This window comes from Pithys albifrons, chromosome 6 (genome assembly GCF_047495875.1).
Source record: "Pithys albifrons albifrons isolate INPA30051 chromosome 6, PitAlb_v1, whole genome shotgun sequence".
Classification (NCBI taxonomy): Eukaryota; Metazoa; Chordata; class Aves; order Passeriformes; family Thamnophilidae; genus Pithys; species Pithys albifrons.
The window spans coordinates 49,997,029-50,020,675 of NC_092463.1; the positions used below are offsets into that span (position 1 = coordinate 49,997,029).

Here is a 23,647-nt window from a genome sequence, read left to right on the forward strand (position 1 = left end):
GGAATTGTTTGGCAGATAATTTTAAATTAGAAAGTGGCGATCTGCTGCATTAAAAATAAAAAGTAATGATCCAGTAAATGACTAATTTTGTGGTCTGAGTTAATTAGTGGAACAGCTTGGTGGATGGAAAGCAGCAGGTGTAAATTACTGCATGAAGTCCCTTTGCAGAAAGATAGTATCTGACTTTGTTGTTATTAAGAATAATTAATGAGAATTAAAATATTCAACTGTGATTTTTGCCATTGCCATTAACAGCAATGTGTGTGTGTATGTGTATATATATATATATATATGTATTTTTTCTTTGATGCTTTCCTTGCTTGTTTGCATCTTAATCCTTGATCGTTTTGCTCTGTGACTTAAATAATACTTCAAAAATTATTCAGACTTCACCTTTGTCTAGCACGGAGGAAATTTGAGACATTTACAATTAACGTTGCTGGTTATTTCATAAAAAACATACACCATGGACTGACAAGAAAATCAGTAGTAAAAATTCAGGCAGTGAGCGGTCCTTCATCAGCAGGCTCACAGGGAGCACTGTTTGGTGGCTCACAGCTCCCTTTTACATCTTCTTTTTACTGCTTGGGTTGGTGGGAATGCAGGGATGACACAACCATGTTTTCAGTCTGCATGGATCTGCAGACCCCGAATCCCTCTCTGCTTTGCTGAAGTCCAAGTGCTTAAATTTCAATGCCTCCAAGGTCTCTTAGTCTTGTGCCCTGCATGACACCAGCCTTTGTTGTTTCTGCTGGACATTCCCACCCCAAACTTGCTTCCTGGGGTGGGTTTTAAGTACATATTCAGGGAAACCCTTTAACTGGGATCCCATGACTGGGGAAACTGTTAATGAGTTAGTTTAGTAGATGATTGTTCTCACTGTTAAAACAAGCTTCTCCCTTTGTTTTCAGCTGAGCTTCTCTGAGTTTCAGTCTTCAAGCCCTAGACTTTGCTCTACCTGTGTTTGTCAGAGTTAAAGCCTTTTAGAGTGTGAAATCTTCCCACAAATCCTTAAAGACTAGGAGGAGTCATTCCCTAATCTTCTCTTTTAAGAGGACAGCAACAATTGAGGACTAATTGCTAGCTCTATTGATTTTTTTCATGTTTGAGTTTGGGTTTTTTAGATAAGTTGTAGTTGTACCTTTTTACCATTGTACAGCTATAGTTAATAATTGCTGTTCACTGTGTCTACATTCTAAGGATGTGTCCCCACTTCTGTTAGAGATTCAATGTTGGGGCTCTGATGGGCAGTTGAAAGGTTGTTGCTTTGGTCGTGGGCACCTCTGGAGAAAAGTAAGTGCATCAGTCAATGTGCTGTTTACCTTCTTAGAAGGTTTTGTGAATCCTGTTTGTTACTTTTAAAGGCCCCTTTGTTACTTTTAAAGACCATCTAGTGGGTTTAGTTCTGGTTGCAGGCTGTATTCTACCATCCTTAATCATCTTGAGTTACTTTCTTCATTTTCTTTAGCTTCATTTGATTTCGCTGAGAAATTTCAAGGAGTGAGATGATATTTGGGTGAATGAAATTGAGATTAGATGGGGATTAGATGGATACTAACAAGCAGATGGTGTTCTTTCTGTGGGAAGATTCTAAGCTTTATTAAACCAAGAAGAGCTCTTTTTCCCTGACACAGATTTAAAAGTGTTGTATTTAAAAGCATTGTCTGTTATTAATAAAAACAATAAACTATCTTGATAGCAATAGCCATCTTTTGGTGAAATTTCAAACTGTGATCATGTCCAAACCCTCCATGAAAGGATGTGAGCTCTTTTATAACCGTACATAGCATGACTTCAAGAGGATTGTTCCTCATGCAAGTGCTCAAGCCTTTGCAGGATGGAGATGTAAATGTCTTGTTCATGATATTTATCCAGTTATCTGTATTTTTTCTGTTTGCAGCATTTTTGTTCCAATATATGTTGGGCTGGTGGGAAGTCTCATTAATACCCTGATAGCAGTGGTTTGGATCCCTTTGGAGACTAAACCAGTGTCAGACCAGCATGTGACAGAGCACAGTAAGTATTCAGTATTTCTGATAAAAATATACATTAATAAGGATGACAGATTGACATGCTGCAAGAACTGCTGAAGGACCCGAGAGTTGCGTTTAGGGGCAAAAAGGTCCTGACCTTGAAATGACACTTTAATGCCTAAGCTGTGCTTATGGCAGACTATTATCCCCTATATGTCGGTCACTCTGCCACATAGAATTGCAGTCGTTCAGCCCAGTGCTTGACATGCATCTCAGAAAAGGTAAATGTTGACCCCTTTCTGGGGGTTAGTTTGATCTGGCACGGGAGGCAATCCCACTGTCTTACTGGGTTCCTCTGCATGTAGACCTGGCTCCAGCTCCCAACCTCCTGCCATCAGCAGAAAGCTGGTGCAGCAGAGATGGGCCATTTGGGACAGAGGGTGGTGAGCCTGAGCAGACAGTCTCAGAGTTTCTTGCTGTCTACCCTTAACCTGTATAAATAGAGTATCAATCAATCTGTCGTCTTCTGTAGGCACATCACAGTCTGGCAGCTTGTTTAGCATCAGAGAAATCCTGCGTCTGATGAAGTTTCCAGGAGTAATGGAAGTTTTTATAGTCAAGGTCTTTGCTGGACTTCCCATAGGTAAATCTCACCCATTACTCGCGATTGCTGATGTATTTAAAATAAGATGACATACATTGTAGACCAGGCTTGTCTCAAGTTACTGAAAGCATGTTGCATTTGATCATGAAGGAGTAAGGATTCAGCTCCTAACCTGATGTTAGATGCATTCAGATAGTCTCAGGTACAGAGGGTCGAAATTGTATTCCCAGCCAAACTCAAAAGTGCAGTTTTTCTTGATGATGATTTCAATAATTGAATTTTGTGCCCATCAAAACATGTGTACATCATGCATCTGAACAAACTAAGACACGTCTCTTCCAAACAGAGATCCTAAGAGAGGACTTAAGGTACCTTAGCTTTTAGACTTTGCATCTTTTTCCTGTTCATTTTTGTCTAGAGCAGTCAGTGAAGTTTAATTAATGTGAACATGATTTACAAATTAAATTCTAATTTGTAAACTGTAAATTCAGTTTACAAACGAAAGTAGATTTGGCTGTGGAGTGTGGCTGAATTGGAAGGGGGTGGCATTTCTGGGCTTGGTCAGGCTCATCTGTTATTCCTTGCTGTGTCACTGGGGGAACAAGTCCAACTGGAGTTGTAGAATAACATGCATGGAAGTAAAGAATTTCTGATTTTCTTTTTTCCTTTTTGTGTGCAGTTGGCACTGGCTGAGATCAGTTATGCCAGTTAGTTCTACCCCTGCCACTGGACACAGGATACAGTCTCAGTGCACCGCTGGCTTGCCTAATAGTGCATTTTTTTTGGTTCTTAAGAAGATAAACTTTTAAAACTGTGTTTTAAAAAGTGTATAAAATAGTGTCTCATAGAATGAGACAGATATTTTAAGAGGGTTTTCTTTGCTGATTCTGGCTCATTTCTCATCTTAAAGTAGCATTCATTTCTCAGTTTAAAAATGCCTGAGACCACATCTATATGAGATCTGCACAGTAATTTCCTGTGCGCTCTCCTTTTTCCAAAGGCCAAGCAAGATACACTTTAGTAATTCCTGCTGAAATGCAAATTTCTGCCTGTCAGAAAATCCATTCTTCTTTCTCCATGCAAAGCAAAAATGTGCACCCAAACAAGATAAACATTTCCTGCCCCAAACTGCAAGGCAGTTTCTGGGCAAAGAGAATGGAGACAGTGAAGCTGAGATTTAAGGCAGGCTTAATAGTGTGTCACTGAATGGCTTGCAGTTTCTGTAAGGATAGAAAGGAGTTCAGTTGAGGCACTCCTGCTACAAGGATAGTGCTCGCGCTGCAGTAAGAAGTGGTTAAAATTCTAGTGACTTCTCTTTGCAGGTCTCTCCCCACTTGAAGTGACTGACCAATTGATGGCAGTTTAAAGGGGATCTGGCCATCACCTTATTCTCTGCAGCTCACAGCTGGAGGCTGAGCTCCTCATGAACTCATTTACTTTTCATCTTCAGGCTGCAAATGTATATTAATTAGATTGCCTAAATTATAGACTGTTTTCTATTTACTTTGTAAACAAGTTTGTGATATACACCAAAGAAAATCTTTTGTTCCTTATGGATCTTATTGTTGTCTAAAATTAGCTTATTTGAGACCGAAAGAGCCTCCCCAGGAGGGCTTACAGGGTTAGGAACCTCCATCCTGTGCTGCATAAAAACAGAGACATGGGCTGTGTGCCTCTCGCAGGAGGGGAGTTGACAGGGATTGGACAGGCAGCAGACGGCTCCAGCATGGGCAAATGACATTCTCAACTGACCTGGGAAAAGAGAGCCTCATTTCATTGTGGTAGATAAGAGACAGAAAGAAAAACAAGTGGATAAAAATCTCAAACATACCTCTTACAGACCAGAAATTACTAGGGCCTTGAAAATACTGGTTATATTGAAAATACCTGCTTGTATGAATCTTTAGCTGTCTAATCCCTTTGGAAAACCTGGTTTCAACACAATTGTTTTAGCACCTGCATCCCATTTTTAAAAGGATTTTCTTTCACGTATGAAACAGGATTTTGCAGTGAGCCCTAGGGCTCTGCATCCCTTCACAACTTCAGTCCAGTATAGGAGGGCCGAGATGGTCCCCCAGAGGCTGCGCTTGCCTTTTCACACCATCTTGCAGTGAGGCCCTCCAAAGCAGGCTACTTTTAGATATCACATCTTTTGGCTGGTTGGTTGGTTTTTTAATACAGTTTGCACTCCTGTTTTTCCTTCCTTGGTGCTTTTCCTCTTCATTTCTGATTCTTTCAAACCATTTCTCTGCCTTTCTTGTTAGTCATCCCACTGATCCCAGGGTTTTTTTTCTGAGTTGTTCACCCCTTGCTTAGACCTCAAAAAAGGCAAGGTTTCTGAGGGTATTTTTTGCCATTTTCCATTTTTTTATATACATTGAGCCTTGCAGTGTAGATTGAGCCTTATCATTACATGTGGCTGCACTCAGCTGACCTGTAGTCTACCCACATGGGAACCTGCTGAGATTTCTGGAAGAAATGCTTGTTGCGATGAGCATAAAATCTTTTTTAGTTCGATCTGGGGCTCCCCTTGTAAGTTTCACCAAGAAATGTGTTGCCAGTGGAAAAGAGCCCCTTAGCTGTTGAAGGAAGGGAGGCAAAGTGGTCTCCCTTCTTCAGGTAGCTTTAAGAGACCATGAAGAAACAGGGGGTGACACCCATCTGAAAAACAGACCTTTGCATTTCAGGGGAGTCATGCAATGTATAATGCTAACTAAAGAGCACAGTCTATCCCTCTGCTCCAAAAGAAAGCAGCTTGTTTGGAGGACAAAGATCCAAATCTGCCTTAACTTGACAAGGGACTTCAAAGGGGAGAGGAGCTGTACAAGCTGGTATGTGGTGCCAGGAAGAAGCGCCAGGTATGTAGGAAGGACAAGCCCCTCCTAGGTAGTACCTGCAGGAGGGTAGCAGGATGAAGGGCCCGCTTCAATCTGATCTTCCTACAGGTGAAATGAAGTGTGGTTTTTCTTTCTTCACGTGTGCCTTTTATAAACTTGTGCAACCGTGTTGTCTGATTTGGATGTTGTGAGTAAATACTGTTATTTGCATGTTACCTTAAGCTGGCTCGAGCTGTGAGCAATTTCAAAGTAACTGGTTAAGGACAGGGCACTCTCCATGAAGGGGTGTGGCAAAGCCATAGATTTTCATGAGCCCCAGCTCCCTGGCAACTTCTCCTAATACCTGTAGAGCAGCAGAGCAGGGCACCCTTGCTGCCCCCCATGCCTCTCCCCCAGAGCCATGGGGGCAGCTGAAGTGCAGCTGCTCCCATTAAGGAGGAAGATGTGTCTCTGGTGGAGTTCAGGAAGGCTTTGTGGCAGGTCCTGGGGTGGGAGGGTAGTGCTGCCTGAAGGCAAAGACTTGGGGTGCTTGGAGGGAGGTCCTTATTACTGCAGGTGCTCCATTGGTAGTGGTGCAGTTTGACTTCTGGATGCTCATTTGTTAGGGGGCAAGTCCTCCACGGCATTTTAACCAGCAATTTGGGATCATTCTCTTCATCCTTCCAGGAGAAGCTCACAAATCCTTCCCATGCCACAGGGTTAGTGACTGACTTTCCCAGGCCACCAGCTGTCTTCTCAGTCCTCACACTTTGTCTCCTGGACTCCTGTTTTTTCAGGAAGGAGAAGGCCACAGCTCCCTTTTTACCCAGTCTTTTTAACTCAGAAGATCCTACAAGAAAAGGCAAGACCTCATCTACTCTCTTCTTCTGTCCCCAAAAGGATCAGTGGTCTCTAACAGGCATGTTTGGCGTTGTTCACACACCCCCTCCCCCACACACACACACACCCCACCCAGATTTACTACTGTCTTGGTCTGTCTTGGGTCCACAAAACAGTAGTGGAAGCAGCAGACTCCTACCCAATACCACGCTTGAAGAGCAATGTTTTGTCATAATATTTTTAATTTGCTGGCTCTTTGTGTGGGGTGGGAGCATGTGTAAGCATGTCTGTATTTGTGTGTGTTTGGCCATGGGGAAACGCACACTGTCGTATTTTCATTTGAGACTGAGCGGGCATTTTCCGTTATACTTTCAGAAATCACCTCAGCTGAAAAGCAGATTCAGCCTGTGCTGTTTCTGTCTTTACTTCCCTGGCTGCTTGTGTCAACACCACCATAGGTCCACAGAAGAAATTTTTCACATGCCACCGACATCATTGCTGAGATGTGCAGTTAAACCACTGCACTTTGCCTGGTATCGCTGGGTTGTTCCCCATAGTGAAAATCTGAAGTCAGGCAAAAGGGGAGAAGAATCCAATCAGATTATTTTTATGGTTACAGTCTTGTCTGAACAAATGTTTTCTTGCTGTCTTAATGGTTAGTCTGGCTTTGATGATACAAATATTTACCAGTTTATAATAAACAACTGAAACTGCAGCCTACATAGTCACACTATTTAAAGATGAAAGTAAGTGGGATAGAAAAGCTAATATTTAAAGATTAAATTACTACAATGACTTTGAATAGGATTCTGCTCATGTTTATATCCAAGGCTGGCAACCCAGGAGAACTACTGGCTTGTACTGGGAGTGATTCAGAGCAGGATCTGGGCCACTGTATCCAATACTAGTATATTGATGTATTCTTTACATTAACCCTTCTTCTAGGTTTGTTCATGATTATGTTTTCCATCATATCTATGGATTTCTTTGGCTTGGAAGCAGTGGAGTCTGGATACCTGATGTCATATTTTGGTGTCCTTCAAATGGTAAGTGAAGTGAAAGTTCCCCTCTTAGACAGATTAGCTACACTGCTATATAATTTTCCACTGTTTTGACACATTCTCTTCCAAATCCAGGTGCAATATTAACAGGCAAATCCTGGCTCTGCCATACAATATTAGGCTTCAAAGTAGAATTTAATTCAAATTTATTCTGTTCCTTGAAATGGGAAGAAGTTGGAGCAAGGAGTGTCCCAAAAGCTTTCTTTCCCTCATCTCTCTTTGTGGATCTTTAAGCTGTGGAACTAAAATTTCCTCAGACTGATATGTGCTAGTTTTTGTAACAAAATTTACATTGAACCTAAAAGGTCTTGGCTAAGGTTTTTTCTGGTGCAGGTTACATGATTTACATTTACTTAGTAGCACCCTGTACATTTATGCAGGTACATGATCTTTGCTGGTGTTTGCACAGATCCCTTCAGTGTAGAGGAAGAACCTGTTTCTGCTGCATGGAAACAAGGACAGCAAGCTTGTACTTCCAAAAAAAGGGGGAAAAAAAGAGAGGGGGTGGGGGGATGAAAAACGTTGGTGATAGAACATCATTAAAAGACTACTGAAATGGGTAAAAGGGAAAAGTCAGCTGAATTTGGCAGTAGCACGAGGGAAACAATATGGTGGTGTGTTATAGCAGAGTGTTCCTTTTGGAGGAAGAGGCTAATAATTTTGCAGAAAGAACAGCAGATGATTATAAGCAAGCCTCAAGGTAGGAATGCAAGTTAAGCAATATCCTGAAGGCGGGTGGTCTTGTTATTAAATCCGCCTTTATTTCCTGGGCATTGCCACAGAGTTCCTGTGGGATCTCAAGGAGCTTCTCATCTGAGAAATGACAGCTTTAGTTTGTTCCCTTGTGATTTAGATTTGGCATAGTGTTACCAGTCACTTGGGCTCTGCTCTGATCTCACCAAATCTGGGCACTTTGGTAGAGCAGCTGGCGAACACGGCTGTACATCAGCAAGGGAATTCTGCAGAGTAGACTGGCTGGCGCTGAGGAGATGGGGCCTTGGCCATGTCCATTCTGTGAGGATGGCTTTGAACTAGCTGTCTCTTGGTCCTGTGAGCTCAACATTTTCAACCAGCTGGATGCACTCTCCCATTCTGTCTTATTGGAAAGAAGACTAGTTTGCTGGACTGTAGCATGGAAACAGCATGAATAGAGGGGTGATCAGCAGCTGATTTCCAAAGCAACCTTCTGACCCAAACTCCACTGCTTACAGTGGCTTTCCCAATGTTAAGAGCATGTATGCTGCCTTCTAGACCAGGATCTACAGGAATCACTCAAGTTTTAGAGGGGTGAATCTTCTTCCCCATTTGAATGTAGAGGGACAACTGTGCTTTTAACTTAGACATATCAGTTAAATCCCTGTTACAAATGTCTACACTGAAATAAAATTTGGGGTTGCAGCATGGCTGTGATATGCTTGTTTCAAGTTGGGTAGTGTGGATGGCAACAGCACTTGTACAGGAGTGGCTTAATGTTGCTAGATGGAGCTTAGATGCTGCTGCTAGGTCCAGGATATCTGTCTTTAGGACACTGCTATGTCTGGAATATCTGTCTGTCTTTACTGCTGTTGTTTCCCAGGTTAGTTTGGTTGAAACTACTGTAGATAAAGTTACCTACACTGCTGTGCTGGTGCACCCCACATAGACATACAGCCCTGGAAGATATCAGAATTACAGCATCCACTCTGCGTCCTAATGGATAATCCAATGTCAGTGCTAACAGGGACTTGACCCTTCCCGTAGTCACAGAGTTTCATCCCCCAGAGGCCCTTTGTGGCTACTGCCACAATCTGGATCTAACCCAGCAGTGGCCTGCAGGCTCAGGTGCGGTATCTGCTTTGCTGGAGAGTCTTTGCCTTGGGACATTTGACACAGAAACTGGCTTTTATGAGGCAGTTTCCTTTCATCTATCCATGCAGTTTCTATCCATGTTGCTATTCATATAGTGCATGACTATTGACATCAGAAATATAGGAGCGAAGTGATCATAGGGTACAAACTTCTCTTCTTCATTTTTGTGCATTGAGGTTTGCTGTCAGAACACCAAAAATTCAAGGGGAAAATGCTTTACTCTTTTTTTTTTAAAGGCCAGGACTCCTGATTCTTGGTGGCAGCAAAGCCATCTCTCCCAGGAGCTTGTAAAGCACGGCTTTCTGCTTTGTCAGTACTTCTTTCCACTTTATAACTGGCAGTTCCAAACTCTGCTCTGGTTTAAGCAGAACAAGATCCTCAACTGGACCACATTAAGTTCTCGCTATCTGGCTTTTAAATTATTGTAAAACATTAGAATTTGTGTCTTTAATTCCAGGTCTCTGGCTAGAAATACCCAAAGATATCTTTCATGGATAGTGACTGGGTTAATGTTTTATGGCTGCTTTCTCTTGGGGTTCCTCCACAGGAAGGCATGTGCAGGGAGTAGAACATGTGCCAGCTCTGTCCTGCCAAGACCCAGAGCTGCTTATGTGCTTCCTGTTTGCTAAGCTGGCATTTCAGATGCATTTGTTTCTGCTGTGACAGTGAATTGATACTGCTGAGATATAAATGCAGATTAAGGTGCAAGTAAATCCCACCAGCCTGGATAGGTGAATGATGATTAATATCTGCTGACTGGCAGATATCATTCACTGAGTAAATGATAGCTTTATTCATAAGGAATATAATGTAATTTTCAATTAATTTCATCAACCAAATCCTCAGCTTTGATTTCTTGTTCCTTAGTTTGCCATAGTGAGGATTTTCCCATCCTCCTGGACTTGCTCTGAGCCCTCCTGTTAGATGAAACATGTCCCCCGTATTTGCATCTCTCTCTGGACTTGAAAATGAATAGTGTTTAAGGACTTTCATAGATTGAAGGGGCTGCCACAGAAATGAAGAGGAAAATAAGTATCCATTCATGTCCTGTTTATTTTAAATTTCCCTGTAGACACTGAACATGGTGCCTGGGCAGCTACACAGCACTGCCAGCTGATACAACCAGCATCATGTTCCAGGGTCTCACCTGTTCCCAGCACATATTGCATGCACCAAGAGGCTTCAAAGCTGCAGAGGGAACAGCATAGCAAGCAAATCTTCTCTGAGCCCTTTATTCAGCTCTTCCCTGAAAGTCATACACTGACAAAAACATTGTCTGGTCTGCCAAATCCTGGCAGGTTTTAGTAGTATTATTTCTTTGTGTTTCTGTTTTTTAAATTAAATGTTCTCAAAATTAACATATTCCTCTTGCACAGAAGGTGATGTTGCTGCTCCCTTTCCCAGACTGATCAGCAATCCTGGGATGACTCAAATAGTGATGGTGACTGCCTGCTTTCCTCTCCCACCCCAAGGATATTATGCTCCAGTTGCTTAATCTAGTTTTTCAGCTTCTCAGTCTCATTTAACCTACTGTGGTCAGAACTGGCCAATGCACTGTAAGGATCTGTCTCTCCTCATTTCTCCAATTCAAGCCAGTGGCAGAGTACCTAGAGAAGAGATCTGGAGAGGTTTTGAGATAGTCCACCTTATTTTAAGTAGACAACTCAAGTTCTTTGTCATCAGTATCTTAAATGGCTCTTTGCATGAGGAGATTGGCACAGAAACATGAACCCTGCAGGATGTGAAGTGTTTGCTCCTTTCCAGGTGGAGAATGTTAGTTAGCCCCACCACTAATTCAGGCATCACCTGAGGGATCCCATCCAGAGCTCCTGAGCCTGTCTTCATCATGCTTGGTCCCATCTTGTTGCTTTAGGTCCACAGAGGACCCCAAAATCTTGGGGGAGGGGCATGTGCCATGCACAGTCTGAGAGGATCCCTGAGGTTTAGAAAGCAGATTTGGGACTAGTGTTTGAAGCCTGGGAGCCTCATGTATTTTGGCTGGCCAATCCCTGGAGCACCTCTCCTGGTGGCTCCCTCTCTGAGCATCAGCTCCATCCATGGGGAATGGTTCATGGCACTGGCTAGCAGTGAAGTGGCTCAAGCTGGCGCTGGTGACGGCTTTTGCCCCTATAACACCATGCATGTAGCACCAATGACCACCACTGTTCATGGCATGAGGCATTCTTGGCACCCTCTCTCCTTCACCAGGTTGGCTGCCCACAGTATGGTCACCCATCACCCTGGCACTGTGGTACATCTCCTTGCTGTAATGTGTCCCCCTGCATGGAGGGACACAGGTTGCCTTGCTGCTGCTCCTAGCCTGCCTCGCAGAGACTTGAGTTGCCCACTATAATACATCCGCTGATACATTGTTATAAATGGTCCCATGGGAGTCCACAAGCCCTGTCCACAGGGAATGGGGACTTCCTGGCTCTCTGGATAAAGCTGGTGCCAGTTTACTCCTTGTGGTTAGGCAAAGAACATCATCTAGTTGCAGAGGATACAGGAAAGTACTGGGCAGGCTTAAGCATAGTGAGGGTAGAAAGGTGGGAAGGGGGCTCGCTGCTGGGTCAGGACAGAGTCAGGCAAGGTCAGAGAAGGATGCTTGGGACATTGGTGTGACAAGATTGAGACAAAGAACTGTCTGATGAGGAAACAAAGTTGTTGCTTAGAAAATGGAATATGACTGAGGCTGTAGTGGACTGATTGGGAAATGAAAATAGCAAGTGGGGGTAATAATTCAAGCAATCCAGGTCTCTGCACTGATGCTTGAAGCACCCTGATAGTGTGGGGCTGTCTGATGAACTGAGACTGTGCCAGTGAAAGTTGAAGAGCAGAAGCCATGTGGGAATAACAAAATGAGGAAAAGGCAGACAGCAGGAAAGGTACCTGTGTGCCTGGCAGCTTGCATTGCAGAGATTCCACTGCTTATGATACATTTCAAGCATCTTTATCTGATCAGTGGTAGGTCTCTAGGCAAGATGTATGAGAGCCTGTCAGGGACACAATCCCTCTGTCCTCCAGGGCTGGACTTCCAGAGTCCCCTCATCTCAGAAGACATATGAATGAAATTTCTCTCCTAGTGAATGCCTGGGAGAGTGAAATGCTGTTCAATCTCCCTGCAGATAATAACTAATTTCTTAATGGTTTAAAATAATTTAATTTTGCATAATGGGCAGAAATGGGCCCAGGCTCCAGGTTTGTTTGTTTGGGGTTTTTTTTTGAGTTGCGAGTGCAATAGCATGGAGAACTTTTAACTATAGTATGTGGCTTGGAAAATACTGCTGGTGGATTAGGCAAGTGAAATACCTCGTGTCCCTAGCTGATATCTAAAGTCACATCTGATGTGTAGATTTCAAACTGAAGGAGAGGGTGGGGGAAGATTTCCTTTAAGAACTTTTAAAAAAAAATCAAATCAAAACAAAACAAAAACAACAACAACAACAAAAAAAAAACAAACAACCAAAAAACCCAAAGCAAAATGCACCAAACAAAATTCTGTGTGGGACAAAGGGGTAGATATTTTTAACCCTGAGGATCAAGAAATCATAAGACATCTGTTCTATTTTCTGCATTTAAATTTGTATTGTTATACAAACCCCACCTCTAGTTGTGCAGCTTCTGGAGGGACAAGTTGGTACAGAGTGATCCTGAAAAGATGAGAGAGATTCCTGGAGGAGAGATTTACATTGCCTATCATCTTATCACCAGTCTGTCCCTCTCACTTTTTTTTTCCCTGCACAGCAAAAGAAGATGATTAAAGAGCTGGGGATTTAATTACAGTCAGGTATGCCTAGGGGGAAAACCCACTTGGTGAAAGGACTTTGGAACAACAAACAGAAAGTTCTCCAGTTTCCTTGCTTTGAAGGATTTATATCTGTGGAGGGGGGCGGGCTGGAGGGGGAAAGAAAGCGATTAGACTGGAGTTTGCAAAACATACCATCCTCTTCCCCCTGTTTGGTGAAATGCTACCTTCAGCAGTTTGGTCCTCACTGTCGGCTCTCCTTCCAGTCCCACCACCCTCCTGCAAGACCTGAACTACTTCTTAAATGATTTCTGGTATCACCATGTCAGTAAAATAACTCCCTTTTCCCTTTGTACAACCTTCAGCCCGTGCAGAAAAGCCTCATGATTTGTGTTGACCCTTGTAGTCTGCCCCAGCCAATGCCCACCCATGTGTCCCACCCCAACCAGCACTGCACTTGCCCTGGGAACTGCCAGCCGGGCACAGTTTCAAAGGCAAGAGATACAGGTCTGGGGCGTGGGAGGCTGCTTCTGATGTGAATCATACTATCTGTGCTAGGGATGGAGCCCTGCATCTTTTCTATTAGGCTGTACCAGCTTATCTGGCCTGCTGCACCTGCCTTTCCAACCTGCTCATATCTTTTCATTTCCAGGCTGTTGGGTGAAGGGGAACTTATTTTTGTTGCTAGGCTCTGTCAAGCTTTCAATTGGTGCCAATGGAAGAATCTTTAGAAAGAGTTCTGTGTCCTCTGAGCATGAAGAACCAGCTGAGCATCTGCATGGTTCCTCTAACCTCCACCAGTGAGGTTAGCTGCTTGCAGGTGCTGGTCTTTTCAGCTGCGGCTCCATGCAGTGAGTTTAGTACTTCAAAAGCCTTCCAAAAACTAGCACCTTAAACCTTCAAAAAGAAACAATCTTTTCCATCCTGCAAGGGATTGCTGAAATTTGTTAGAGGTTAACAATAAAATGAGTAATTGGCTCCTCTGAGCAAATGGGAGCTGCTGCCTTCCCAGAATCAAAACACAGTAATAGAAGCAGGGAGTATTTTTCTATTTGATTTGCTGAATTAGTGTAATGAATCCCCAGTTTGGTGCATCCAGCATAATGACAAGGAGAGATTTGGCTGTTCTTATGCATTTATTGGGAGTCTTATTTGCCTTTAAAGAAGGAGAGGAGGGAGGGAAAAAAATGAGTTGGTTTTTCCTGTGACATGTGTACATAGCCACAGGCAGTGCCTGTTATTTCACTTGCAAACAATTTCCTCTCTCTTTTGTTTATTGATGACAGAAGGCATTCCAGCCAGGTACACTGGCTCTTCCCCGACTTCAAAGAAGGTCAGGTTACAAAGACAAGCACCATCCAGGCAAAATGAAATGCAGGAGGGGAAGGCCTATGGCAGTTGGTCTCAAGGGGAGTTTCGGTGCAAGGAAAAAGCCCAGAACACAGCAGTAGCAATAAAAATGATGATAAATCTCATTGCTGCATTGTCAGCCACTAGAGCTTGTCCATGGGAGCAGTGATGGCCAAGTCATCTGGGATGTCCCTCCTGGTAATGGCAGCACATGTCCAAAGTCTTCCATGGGATAGTGCACATGAACCATCATTCATTTTCACCTTCCCAGATGTGCCTGCATAGGCAGCTGCTACTCATGCCAACCCAAGGGCTCAGCAGATAGGGAGAACTGAAGGCTGGAAGTAGTGAGTTTTCAGTTCTAAATTCAGACTGGAAAGAGAGATCAGAGCTCCTGGTGACTGGAAGTACTACCAAGTGAATAAATCAAGGCTCTGTGTCCAAAATTAAGATGATGGGCCTTGCCTGCTTGGGATTAACAGATGGATTGGCAGCAACCATGCTAGGGAGGGAGGCAGGCAGTCCAGATAACCCATCAGGGAGACTGCAGTCTGTATAACCCAGGGATTGCTGCCCAGCCCCAAAGGCAAAGCAGGTGACTTGGGTTCACACTTGCCCCTGGAAGTAGTGCCAAGTTGGTTGATTCAGCAGTGATGTTGAACCTTGTGCTTATACTGCCACAGCCCAAGTGATAGGAAAGCCCATGTGGAATGCCAGCATTGGCACAAGGATCATCCCTCTGTTTTGCTCACTGTGGGGACAGCTTAGTCTGCACATCTCCAGATCCTGCCTGCTCAGTGCCTGGCTTTGCTGCAGTGGAGCATGTTGCCTGTGCTTAAGTGCTCGTATGTAGTGATGGAGATGTTTTTGGGTGCACCACTCCCGTGGCCAGCAGATTGGACTGCTCTGGGACATTGCTGATGATATACCTCAATGAGTCAGGGAAGGGCAGGGACAGGGCTGTGCCTGCATGGTATATTCCAATTGAATATGCCATTCAAGTCTGGGCAAATTGAGAAATATTTCCTTCTCTCCAGTGGCTCAGTGAAGCCAAACTGGGGTTCAGGTGATTCTACCACTGAGTCAAACCATGCCCTACAAGGAGGCTCAGCCCCCATGCCATGTGATTCAGCACAGCCCCAGCTAGGGCGGGCCAGTAGGAGGGACTGGGAAGTTGAAAGAAGTTAATGACGAATTTTGGAGCACTCAGCTTAATGAAGTGTTACTCAGAGGTTTCTCCACCCACCCCCCAAGTAGGAGCTGCTGGGGCTGGTATCAGCCTCCTCTCATGTCCGTGGCAGGACATTCAGTCAGGATGACTCAGGTCACCCCATTCATTGTTCAAACATTGCACCACAGCAGCTCCTCCACTGCCCGAGAGGCTGCCACAACCCAGGAAACACACCGAGGGCCTGTGCCACTGTCTCACGGCATCTGGGCATGCACGGCATCTGGGTACGCGGCTGAAGGCAGGGACAAGGACAAAAAGGAGGCAGGAAAAACACTTCCCAGGAGCCAAAATGTCTGCTTGTTGTGGTGTGCCCTTGTGTCAAAAACCCTTTGTGCTCTGAAACAAAGTGAAGGGTTACATTTTATGTTTTTCCATTAAGTTATTGCTTGTCAAGAATACATTCATTTTGTAGCTATTGTTCTTTATGTCAACTTTATTTTCACTCTAGTACTATTTGGTTTTTTGTTTGGGTTTTTTTTTGTTTATTTTAGTAATCAAATTGCTTTTTCTGGACTGTTTGTTATAGATTAACATTTCCTTTCTTTTTAATAACTTTCTCATTTGATTTGCACTCATTTCCTTTCAGCTGAATTTGGGTTTCAGCCTTAGGACTAACACAGCAAGGTTGAGTGTGGCATAGTATCATTCTTGGTTCAGACAGACGACTGAAGTTTTCTGCAGGATAGACTGCTGTAAAAACAAAACCATGCCACCAAAAAAAGCGTTTTGAACTAGAGTTCTTTTTTCAAGTTGGAGGAATTTTCATTTGGATCATACAAATCCTTCCAAGGCAGGGGAAACTCAGTAGATTCCTCTCTGTCCCTCCCCTGGATTGCAGGGTTTGTTTTCACTGTGATCTCTTCCAGCCTCTGTCTTCTCATGTCCACTTGGACCAGCATCACCTCAAGTATGGGAGATGCTGAACAGAGAAATAAAAGAGGAAATTTGCCAAGTGCTGGAAAAGTCAAATAATTCCTGGGATTTATTTTTTTTGCTCCTCCTTCCGTCTCCCTTTCCCCTAGTTTTTATTTAAAATTTGGAAAACCAGTTCCCCATTCCTTACATTTGCATGTACTGCTGGAACTGGATATTAGCATCTCCACCATATTTGTTTCATACCTAAAAACTATGAATCAATTTGTATATTTATAGTTTAAAATAATGGAAAGAGAAGGTACAGACATTTTTCTCCTCTGCATACAAAGGTGCAGTTTTTCTTTGGAAGAACTTGCCAAGAATGAAGACCTTAGTATTAAGTATATTTCACAAATACATCAGAAGCTAAAAAAAAATAATTTGTAACTGCAAGCATTTTTACTAAGTTTTGCTCACTGTCAGTGAGGAGACAGTGATGGTAAATTCGGGCATGCACCTTGAGTAAATATTTCCAGCTGATGCAATGGCTCTCTTCCCTAGGATGCAAAATGCTTGAAATAATGGATCTTGTCTTCCAACTGTTTACTGGGGTAATGAGGTCTTTTTTTGTAAAAAAAAAAAAAAACAAAAAAAAAAAACAAACAAAACCCTGATGGAATAACCCCTTTGCTGCCTTTCATTTGCTTGAAGCACTGTAGCAGTTCTCTTTTGAGTTTGTTTAAATGATTATATATCAGGCTTAATGGTACTTTTGTGTTTCTTCCCAGGTTGTCCAGGGTTTGGTTGTTGGAAAACTCTCTAACTACTGCACAGAGATGACCCTGCTCAGACTCAGCGTCTTCATCTTTGCCGGTGTAGGTCTAGGCATGGTAAGAGTTAGGATGTGGAATCATCCATGATGCCTTTAATAGCACAGTGACACAAGGTCCATGAAACCTGTCTGCAAGCTCTGCCCCTTGAAGTGCCACTGCTGGCTTTGTTGGGTGGTCCTCAGGACACAGGAAACCACATTTCCTGGGCCTCGGCGCAAACAGAGCTGCACTTAACGTAAGCATTGCGCCAAACCATGATAAAGAGCTGTGTGAGTAATAGTTACAGGGATTAAAAAAAGTATTAATCTTGCACAGAAACTCAGTAAGTCCCTCCTGAGTCACCGGATTTGCACAGAAATGCTGCCCTAGTCTTGTCAATGGCTGCATTTCCTGAACTACCCAGAAAGTAAATGAAGATTATGGTGGGGAAAATAAATCATTGCAGTTGTACACTGCTGTGAGACAGTGGAGGTTGTGCGCTCTTCTTCTGGACTTTTATTTTTACCTAATTCCCCAAGGTGGGATGATTTGAGAAAGGTGGTAGGAAGGCAATAAGTTTGTCCCTCCATTTTGGGGTGAGCAATGTTACTCAGTCCTGGTTGTGTCTGCTTGGGTGATGGTTGATGCCAATTTCAAACAGCAGTGGAGAACTGATTTGAAGTAGCCAGCTCTGCTGGCAGCTGTGTTTGCTCAGATAAGCCACATTCAGTGAACTGATAGCTCTGCCCAGGCCACAGGGATGGAGGAAGGGTGTGCACAGTCCCCATCAGTGTCCCGTCAAAGAACAATTGAGCTGCATCAGCCTTTCAACATTCTCTGCACAATTCAGCCTTGAGCCTTGCTGCTGGCGCACTGGTGCTCCCACTGGTGCAGGTAGGATGAGTTCCATTCCCACAACCATTCCACAGCCATGAGGAAGTAAGGGCCAAGTCCTGGAGGGTATTCAGGTTTGTGGTTCTCAACATGCATGAGATGAAGCACCTACACAGTTTAGCTAATCTGAGGCTAAATCATGTGTCTGAGATGAGGCTGGAAAGAGGATGGATGCAGATGAATGGCTGGCTCTGCAGATGGAGCGTCGTCCCCCTCTCTGGGGTTTTGGAGCTCACAGAGATTCTGTTAGGTGTAGAATGGTTTGAAAAGGTCCCTTCTAATTGGTGTCACCCTGTTTTGGCTGTCACTGATGTGCCCCCTTAATATGAGACTTCTGCACAGCATTTGGTGCTCCTGAGCATGGCCTGGGAAGTAGTTTGAAGGTCTAACTATTTTTTTTGTTGTGGGTGGGAGCAATTAGGTGGGACTAAGGTGGACCTGGCCCATCTAGAGACCTGAGCATCCCCATCTGGGTGCAGAGCAAGGTGCTGCTGGGTTTGGATCCCTGTGTTGAATGCCACTCCCATGGGAATCAGACATAGGAGCAATATAGAGTAAATGGCTTTTGTGCACTGAGGTCTCCCTGATCCCCAGGGAAGGCTGGAGTCAGGTGGAGGTAGGAGAAAAAGTCTCAGTGGCAGTGGAGGGGCACACAGAGAAGCACAGGTATCTCAGTGTGGAGAGGCTCACATTGGCTGTATAGGGAAGGGAACTGGGAGCCAGGAAAGGAAATCATCTTAGAGTTGGCAATTACATCAAGCCTGGAGGGCTGTGGACATCCTCACAGCACAAGCCTGGGCACAAGGGTCAGCAGACAAGGGACTTCCTACAAGAACTATTCATAGGCCACTGCAGCTGTGACCCTCTTTGCCCAGGATGCCTTATTAAAACGTTCTCTGTCTAAGTGGCTGCCAAGAAAACATCCATTTCTGGGATGACTTTCTGTCTGGGTGGGGATGAGTGCTGTCACAGCAGCAGACCCAAATGCAGAAGTTAATGGGTGAAGCTTTTAATCCTCCACAGCTGCTGATGGAGAAGCATCCTGTCTGCTGTGCTCTTGCTTCATGTGGCCTCCAAATGCAGCAGTTCCCCTCCCCAAAGGATGGAAGTGTGCAGAAAGACTAGCTGTTAGTTAAAGACACTCCAGAGCCCATCTTTATATCACTGGGATGTGAGTTGAAGCGTTCTTGGAAGGCTGGCACAAGCAGCAGCAGATAGACTGCACTGCAGCTGGGAAGAAGCTGCAGGATGTTCCCAGCACCAGGCAGATGGAGAAGAGAAAGGGTGGGCTGGGAGCTCAGCAATAACACCTGGAAAAAGGAGAGGAGGGGAGAACTAATGCCTGATCTGCAGATACAATTCGGGAGAGTGTGGGCAGGGGTGTAGGAGGGCTTGGCCGTTGCAGGGAACTTTTTTTCTTTGTCTGAAGGCACAGCTGTTCCTCATCCTGCCTCGCTGCCTGCATTTCCCAGGCATTTGCTTTCTGAGTCTTTCTGCTGAAACTCCTGGTTCTGGCTCCCTCACCTCAAAAATGCCTTCAGATCTGCTCAGGTCAAAAAAACTGCTACCTGCCCAGCAGCTGAGGAGTAGCAAAGACAGGGCTCTGCCTGGCTCGGTTCTTCCTCAGCCCCAGGAAAGTGAGGAGCCATTTCCCCTGGTTTTACAGGAGACACAGATGTGGCTCTGCTCTTTTCTGCCCACTTACTCCAGCCCATGAAGGAATTCGTACAAAGCAGGAGGGATTAAAGCTGATTTTTCCTTTGAACTCTGCATCGTTGTCCTGCAATTACATTTGCCCTAGCAAGGAATTACTCTTCTTCCTTCTGTTTATGTACCAAATACCTGTTCCTTTGTCTTTGTTCTCCGGCTCCTTAATCAGAAGTGCGTAGATCTTAACCAAAAAGTAGGCAAAGAGCCCCTTTGAGGAGAAAAGCCTGGCTGTGCATGACTCTAGAGGGAACTAGGAATAAACCTCAACATTTCCAAGTCATTAGTAAGCAATGTCTCTGGGCTTCTCCATCTTCTGTAGCCAAAAGGCAGGGACAAGATCTTGGGACAGAGAACTCCAGAGCATGAAACTTCTGGCTAAACCAGTGACAGAAATGTTTTCCAGCCACAATAACACACCTTGAGACATGGGTGAGGGCAGGAGACTTGCAATAAAGGGTGAATTTCCTTTTTATGCCCCAGAGAAATCCATTCATTTGACCAGCAGGGCATGTGAATGAGCTGAGAGCCGCTCTAGCCCCACGGCTCAGGGAGCCTCACTGCTTTTGTTTCAGTATTAAACAGCTGGAGGGATGTCTCTGCTAAGAATATGTGCAATAACAAAATCATTACTCTCCCTAATTATGCTCGCTAATGTGCACTTATGGCCAGAAGACCTATTCCAGATTACTGAATTCGGCGAATTTATTAGCAAGGAGGCAGCAGAACAGGATTAGAAATCCCAAAGGTACGTTGTTACATAATGCACTGTGCTCATTTATTTTGACAAGCTCAGTTTAGTTTTAATTATTTATGATAATGAACCAAAAAGCATTCTCTAGGCTGTTTTGTATAAGTAATGGAAGCTTCCTGAAGTACACCACATACATCTGGTGTTCAACATTTCCTGAGGAGCTGGACAGAAGACAGGGGGAAGGGTGCAGGGACGTCACTAATACCCAGACTCTAAAAATACCCACAGCAGTCCTGGAGAAATGTGCTGCCAGATTGTAGGGTATCACTTTCTACTTGCTCTGCGTGCTTGGAATAATTCACTGCATACAAATGGCAGGCTATGAAAGACCCTGCAACAGCCAAAGCTGCACCATCATGTATCATTTGTGGCTCCCACAGTTTATTTAAGTAATGGGTTTGATTCATGATTTTTTTCCTATGTTGTTTCTTCACACAAAGTCACTGCAATCTCTAATGATCTGTGGTCTCTTGTGTCCTGTCTCTTAGGCCCTGATGAGAACTGTGTGGCACTACTGCATCATTGCTGTGCCACTGGTGTTTGCCTTCAGCATGATGGCCACCATCACCAACAGCATCCTCACCAAAGCTGTTCCCTCCTCCGACACTGGTAAGACTCATCAAATAGATCAGACTGGTATTTTCTCAGTTTTGAGTGCATCAGGTGCTTACCAGCTCACACCACCACTATCAGGCACTGTAGCACACTCATGGTGAATGCTCACTCAGCTCCACAACAGATCTGGCTGGGCAGTTCCATACGATGGGTGTTAGGAAAGCAGAGGACTGGGTACTGGCTGGGCTGTGCAGGATGAACTTGAACAACATTAAGCAAGCATCCCACGACCCAATGCTCCCAGTCCTGTGCTACCTGCTGACATCCATATTGGATGCAGAAAGGGAAGGCCTTCCCAAACTCTCCTTTCCATGGAAAGCCAAGGTCTGTTAAAAAAAAAAAAGCTGCTCTTCCACTGTGACACTGAGGGCTTGTTCACACCTTTTAACTTAGAGCATCTCAGGAGGGTATTCTGGATCACCCTTTGCAACCATGTTTTGCCTGATGCAGTAATTGCCCCCAGTGTCATTTCAGTCAGAGTTACTGTATTTCTCTGTGCAAGGCAGCTGAATTGCAGTTGTAGACACATAAGTCTTTATACCTGGGGCTTTAGTTCTGACGATGAAGGAAATATGCCTAAATTATTGTCATGGGAAGCTTACTGGGTTACTGCTAGGATGGAGCTGGCTTAACCCAGTTTGACATCTTTTGCTCAAATTCTTTCAGGTTTGTTCCCAGAGCAGGTACCCAAGAGTCTCTGTGCTTTAGGTGAGCCTTCCTGGGATGCCAGTCTGTACCTTCATCTTCCCTAGCAGCCATCTGAGCAGACACCTCTGCACAGAGCCTACTGAGAAGGAGTTATAGTTTTCACAGCCCATTTGTGGAGTTTAGAAAGCACTTTTGAGATGCTTCTGGGAGATGAGCTTTTCTGAAAATCACTTCAGTGGTTTATTTGTAGAGCTGACCCACTGCATCTCCCACAAATGCTGGGAGCTTGTGATTTTCGAATGAGGTATTTCTGCTTGGGAGGACCACTTATTCTCAGTCCTCACATTGCTGGGAACTGTCTCAGCCCCTTCACTCAGCCCAGAAAAAAATTTGCTGTTTCATGAGTTGGAGCAATGTTCATGTGAGGGAAAGCCAGGGGGGAAGGGCACCAAGCGGCTTTGGGACTTACAACCAAGCTGGAATTCATCCAGGCTCTTCTCAAAGGGGTTTTGTGAGGAAAGCCAAAGCATTGCTTGGCTTTTAAAGCCCCAAGACAAGCTTCGGTCAGAGAGGAAAATGGGTTTAGTTGCCTCACCCTGCTTCCTGCTTGCGTATGTCGTTAGAGAAGCCTGTGCCTTAGTGGAATAGATGGTGTCGACATAGTAGGACAGGACTGCAGACTGGATGAAGGCAGCCAGTGGAGCTGTGCAGATGGTCAGGAGGGCGTTGCATGTCATCAGGGAAGCCATGGGCTATTAGGAGCTTTCTCCTTCCCATCCATCCTGGGCTGATGTCATGCCAAGTGCTACTACAAACTGCAGAGTTATAGCTGGCTTATAACTGGGCATGCCAAGGAGGAACACTCCAGCACAGAGCATTGTGGTGCTGGGCAAAACCCTTGTCTCTGCCACTCCTGCCTGGCCCTCACCTTTCAAACCGTGCTTTTTCCTTGCAACATTTCTGAGGGAAGAGGCATCTAATGGGTTTATGCTTGTTTTGGACGTACCCATGCAGAGGCCGAGGCGAAGGCAGGAATTCCTGACACAGCAGAGACAGCAAGCTGCCTCTCCACAGCAGCTGCAGCAGTGATGGCGTGGGTGTCTTGCAGAGAAATGCAGCTACTAAAATGCCTGACATCCATCCCTAGCCGTGGGTGGCACCCCACAACCGCTGCTCCACCCATACAGCCTCCTAAAGGCTACACCTTCCCATGCAAGCCTGAGAGCAGCTCTGCAAAGAGAGCTTTTTGGTGGTGCAATAGAAACCCTCACTGTGAGCATGGAAATCTGTTTTTATGAAAAAGCTTTGATGTAGCTGTGCCAAAAATCTGAGCACTAACTTGCAATGACTTTTAGTTAACGCAAGGAAATCACACACTGAGAATTTGCCTTTTGGAAACAGCACTTTTGAACCTTGCTGCTGTCTTTTCCTCATGTTTTTGTTAGCTTCAGGCCTGTAGAGCCCAAAGGAGGTTTTTCTTTGGGCTAGGAAAAGGCTTTCCGAGGAGCTGAATTTTGGGCTGAGCTCAGGTGTCCATCTCAGCACAGGGCTGGAACAGGTGGGGCATTGGAGGAGTATAGCCTGTCCGCCCTTGCTCAACACTGAGTCACCCATCCTTACATTTTAAATAGGTGGCTTGGAAAGGGAACAGTGGGAGATGGGATGGCACCATCCCTTGCACCCATCATCCTGCTTTCAGGACTGATCCAAGGTTGCTTCCTACCAAGACTGATGAGTTTGGTACTTGCTCTTTGCTTATGGCTGGGGCTTTGCACTGAAACAAAGGTAGTGGAAATTACTCATTAGTTTCCCTTTTATATTCTTTTTCCTTCTCTTCATCTTCAAAGGCAGGAAGAGAAAATTCAGCCACACATGTACGTGCTGTTCAGCTGGA

General features: G+C 44.6%; 1 protein-coding gene across 2 annotated transcripts in view; it reads left to right on the forward strand.

Moving 5' to 3' along the window:
* The window catches only part of SLC67A1 (solute carrier family 67 member 1), a 79,984-nt gene that overhangs the window by 53,572 nt on the left and 2,765 nt on the right, over window positions 1–23,647 (forward strand). For both annotated transcript variants that reach the window (XM_071558813.1, XM_071558812.1), the window contains exons 6-10: window positions 1,901–2,016; window positions 2,506–2,616; window positions 7,179–7,279; window positions 17,112–17,213; window positions 20,979–21,099. In XM_071558813.1, coding sequence (XP_071414914.1) covers window positions 1,901–2,016; window positions 2,506–2,616; window positions 7,179–7,279; window positions 17,112–17,213; window positions 20,979–21,099 — 551 coding nt within the window. The remainder of the gene's footprint in view (window positions 1–1,900; window positions 2,017–2,505; window positions 2,617–7,178; window positions 7,280–17,111; window positions 17,214–20,978; window positions 21,100–23,647) is intronic.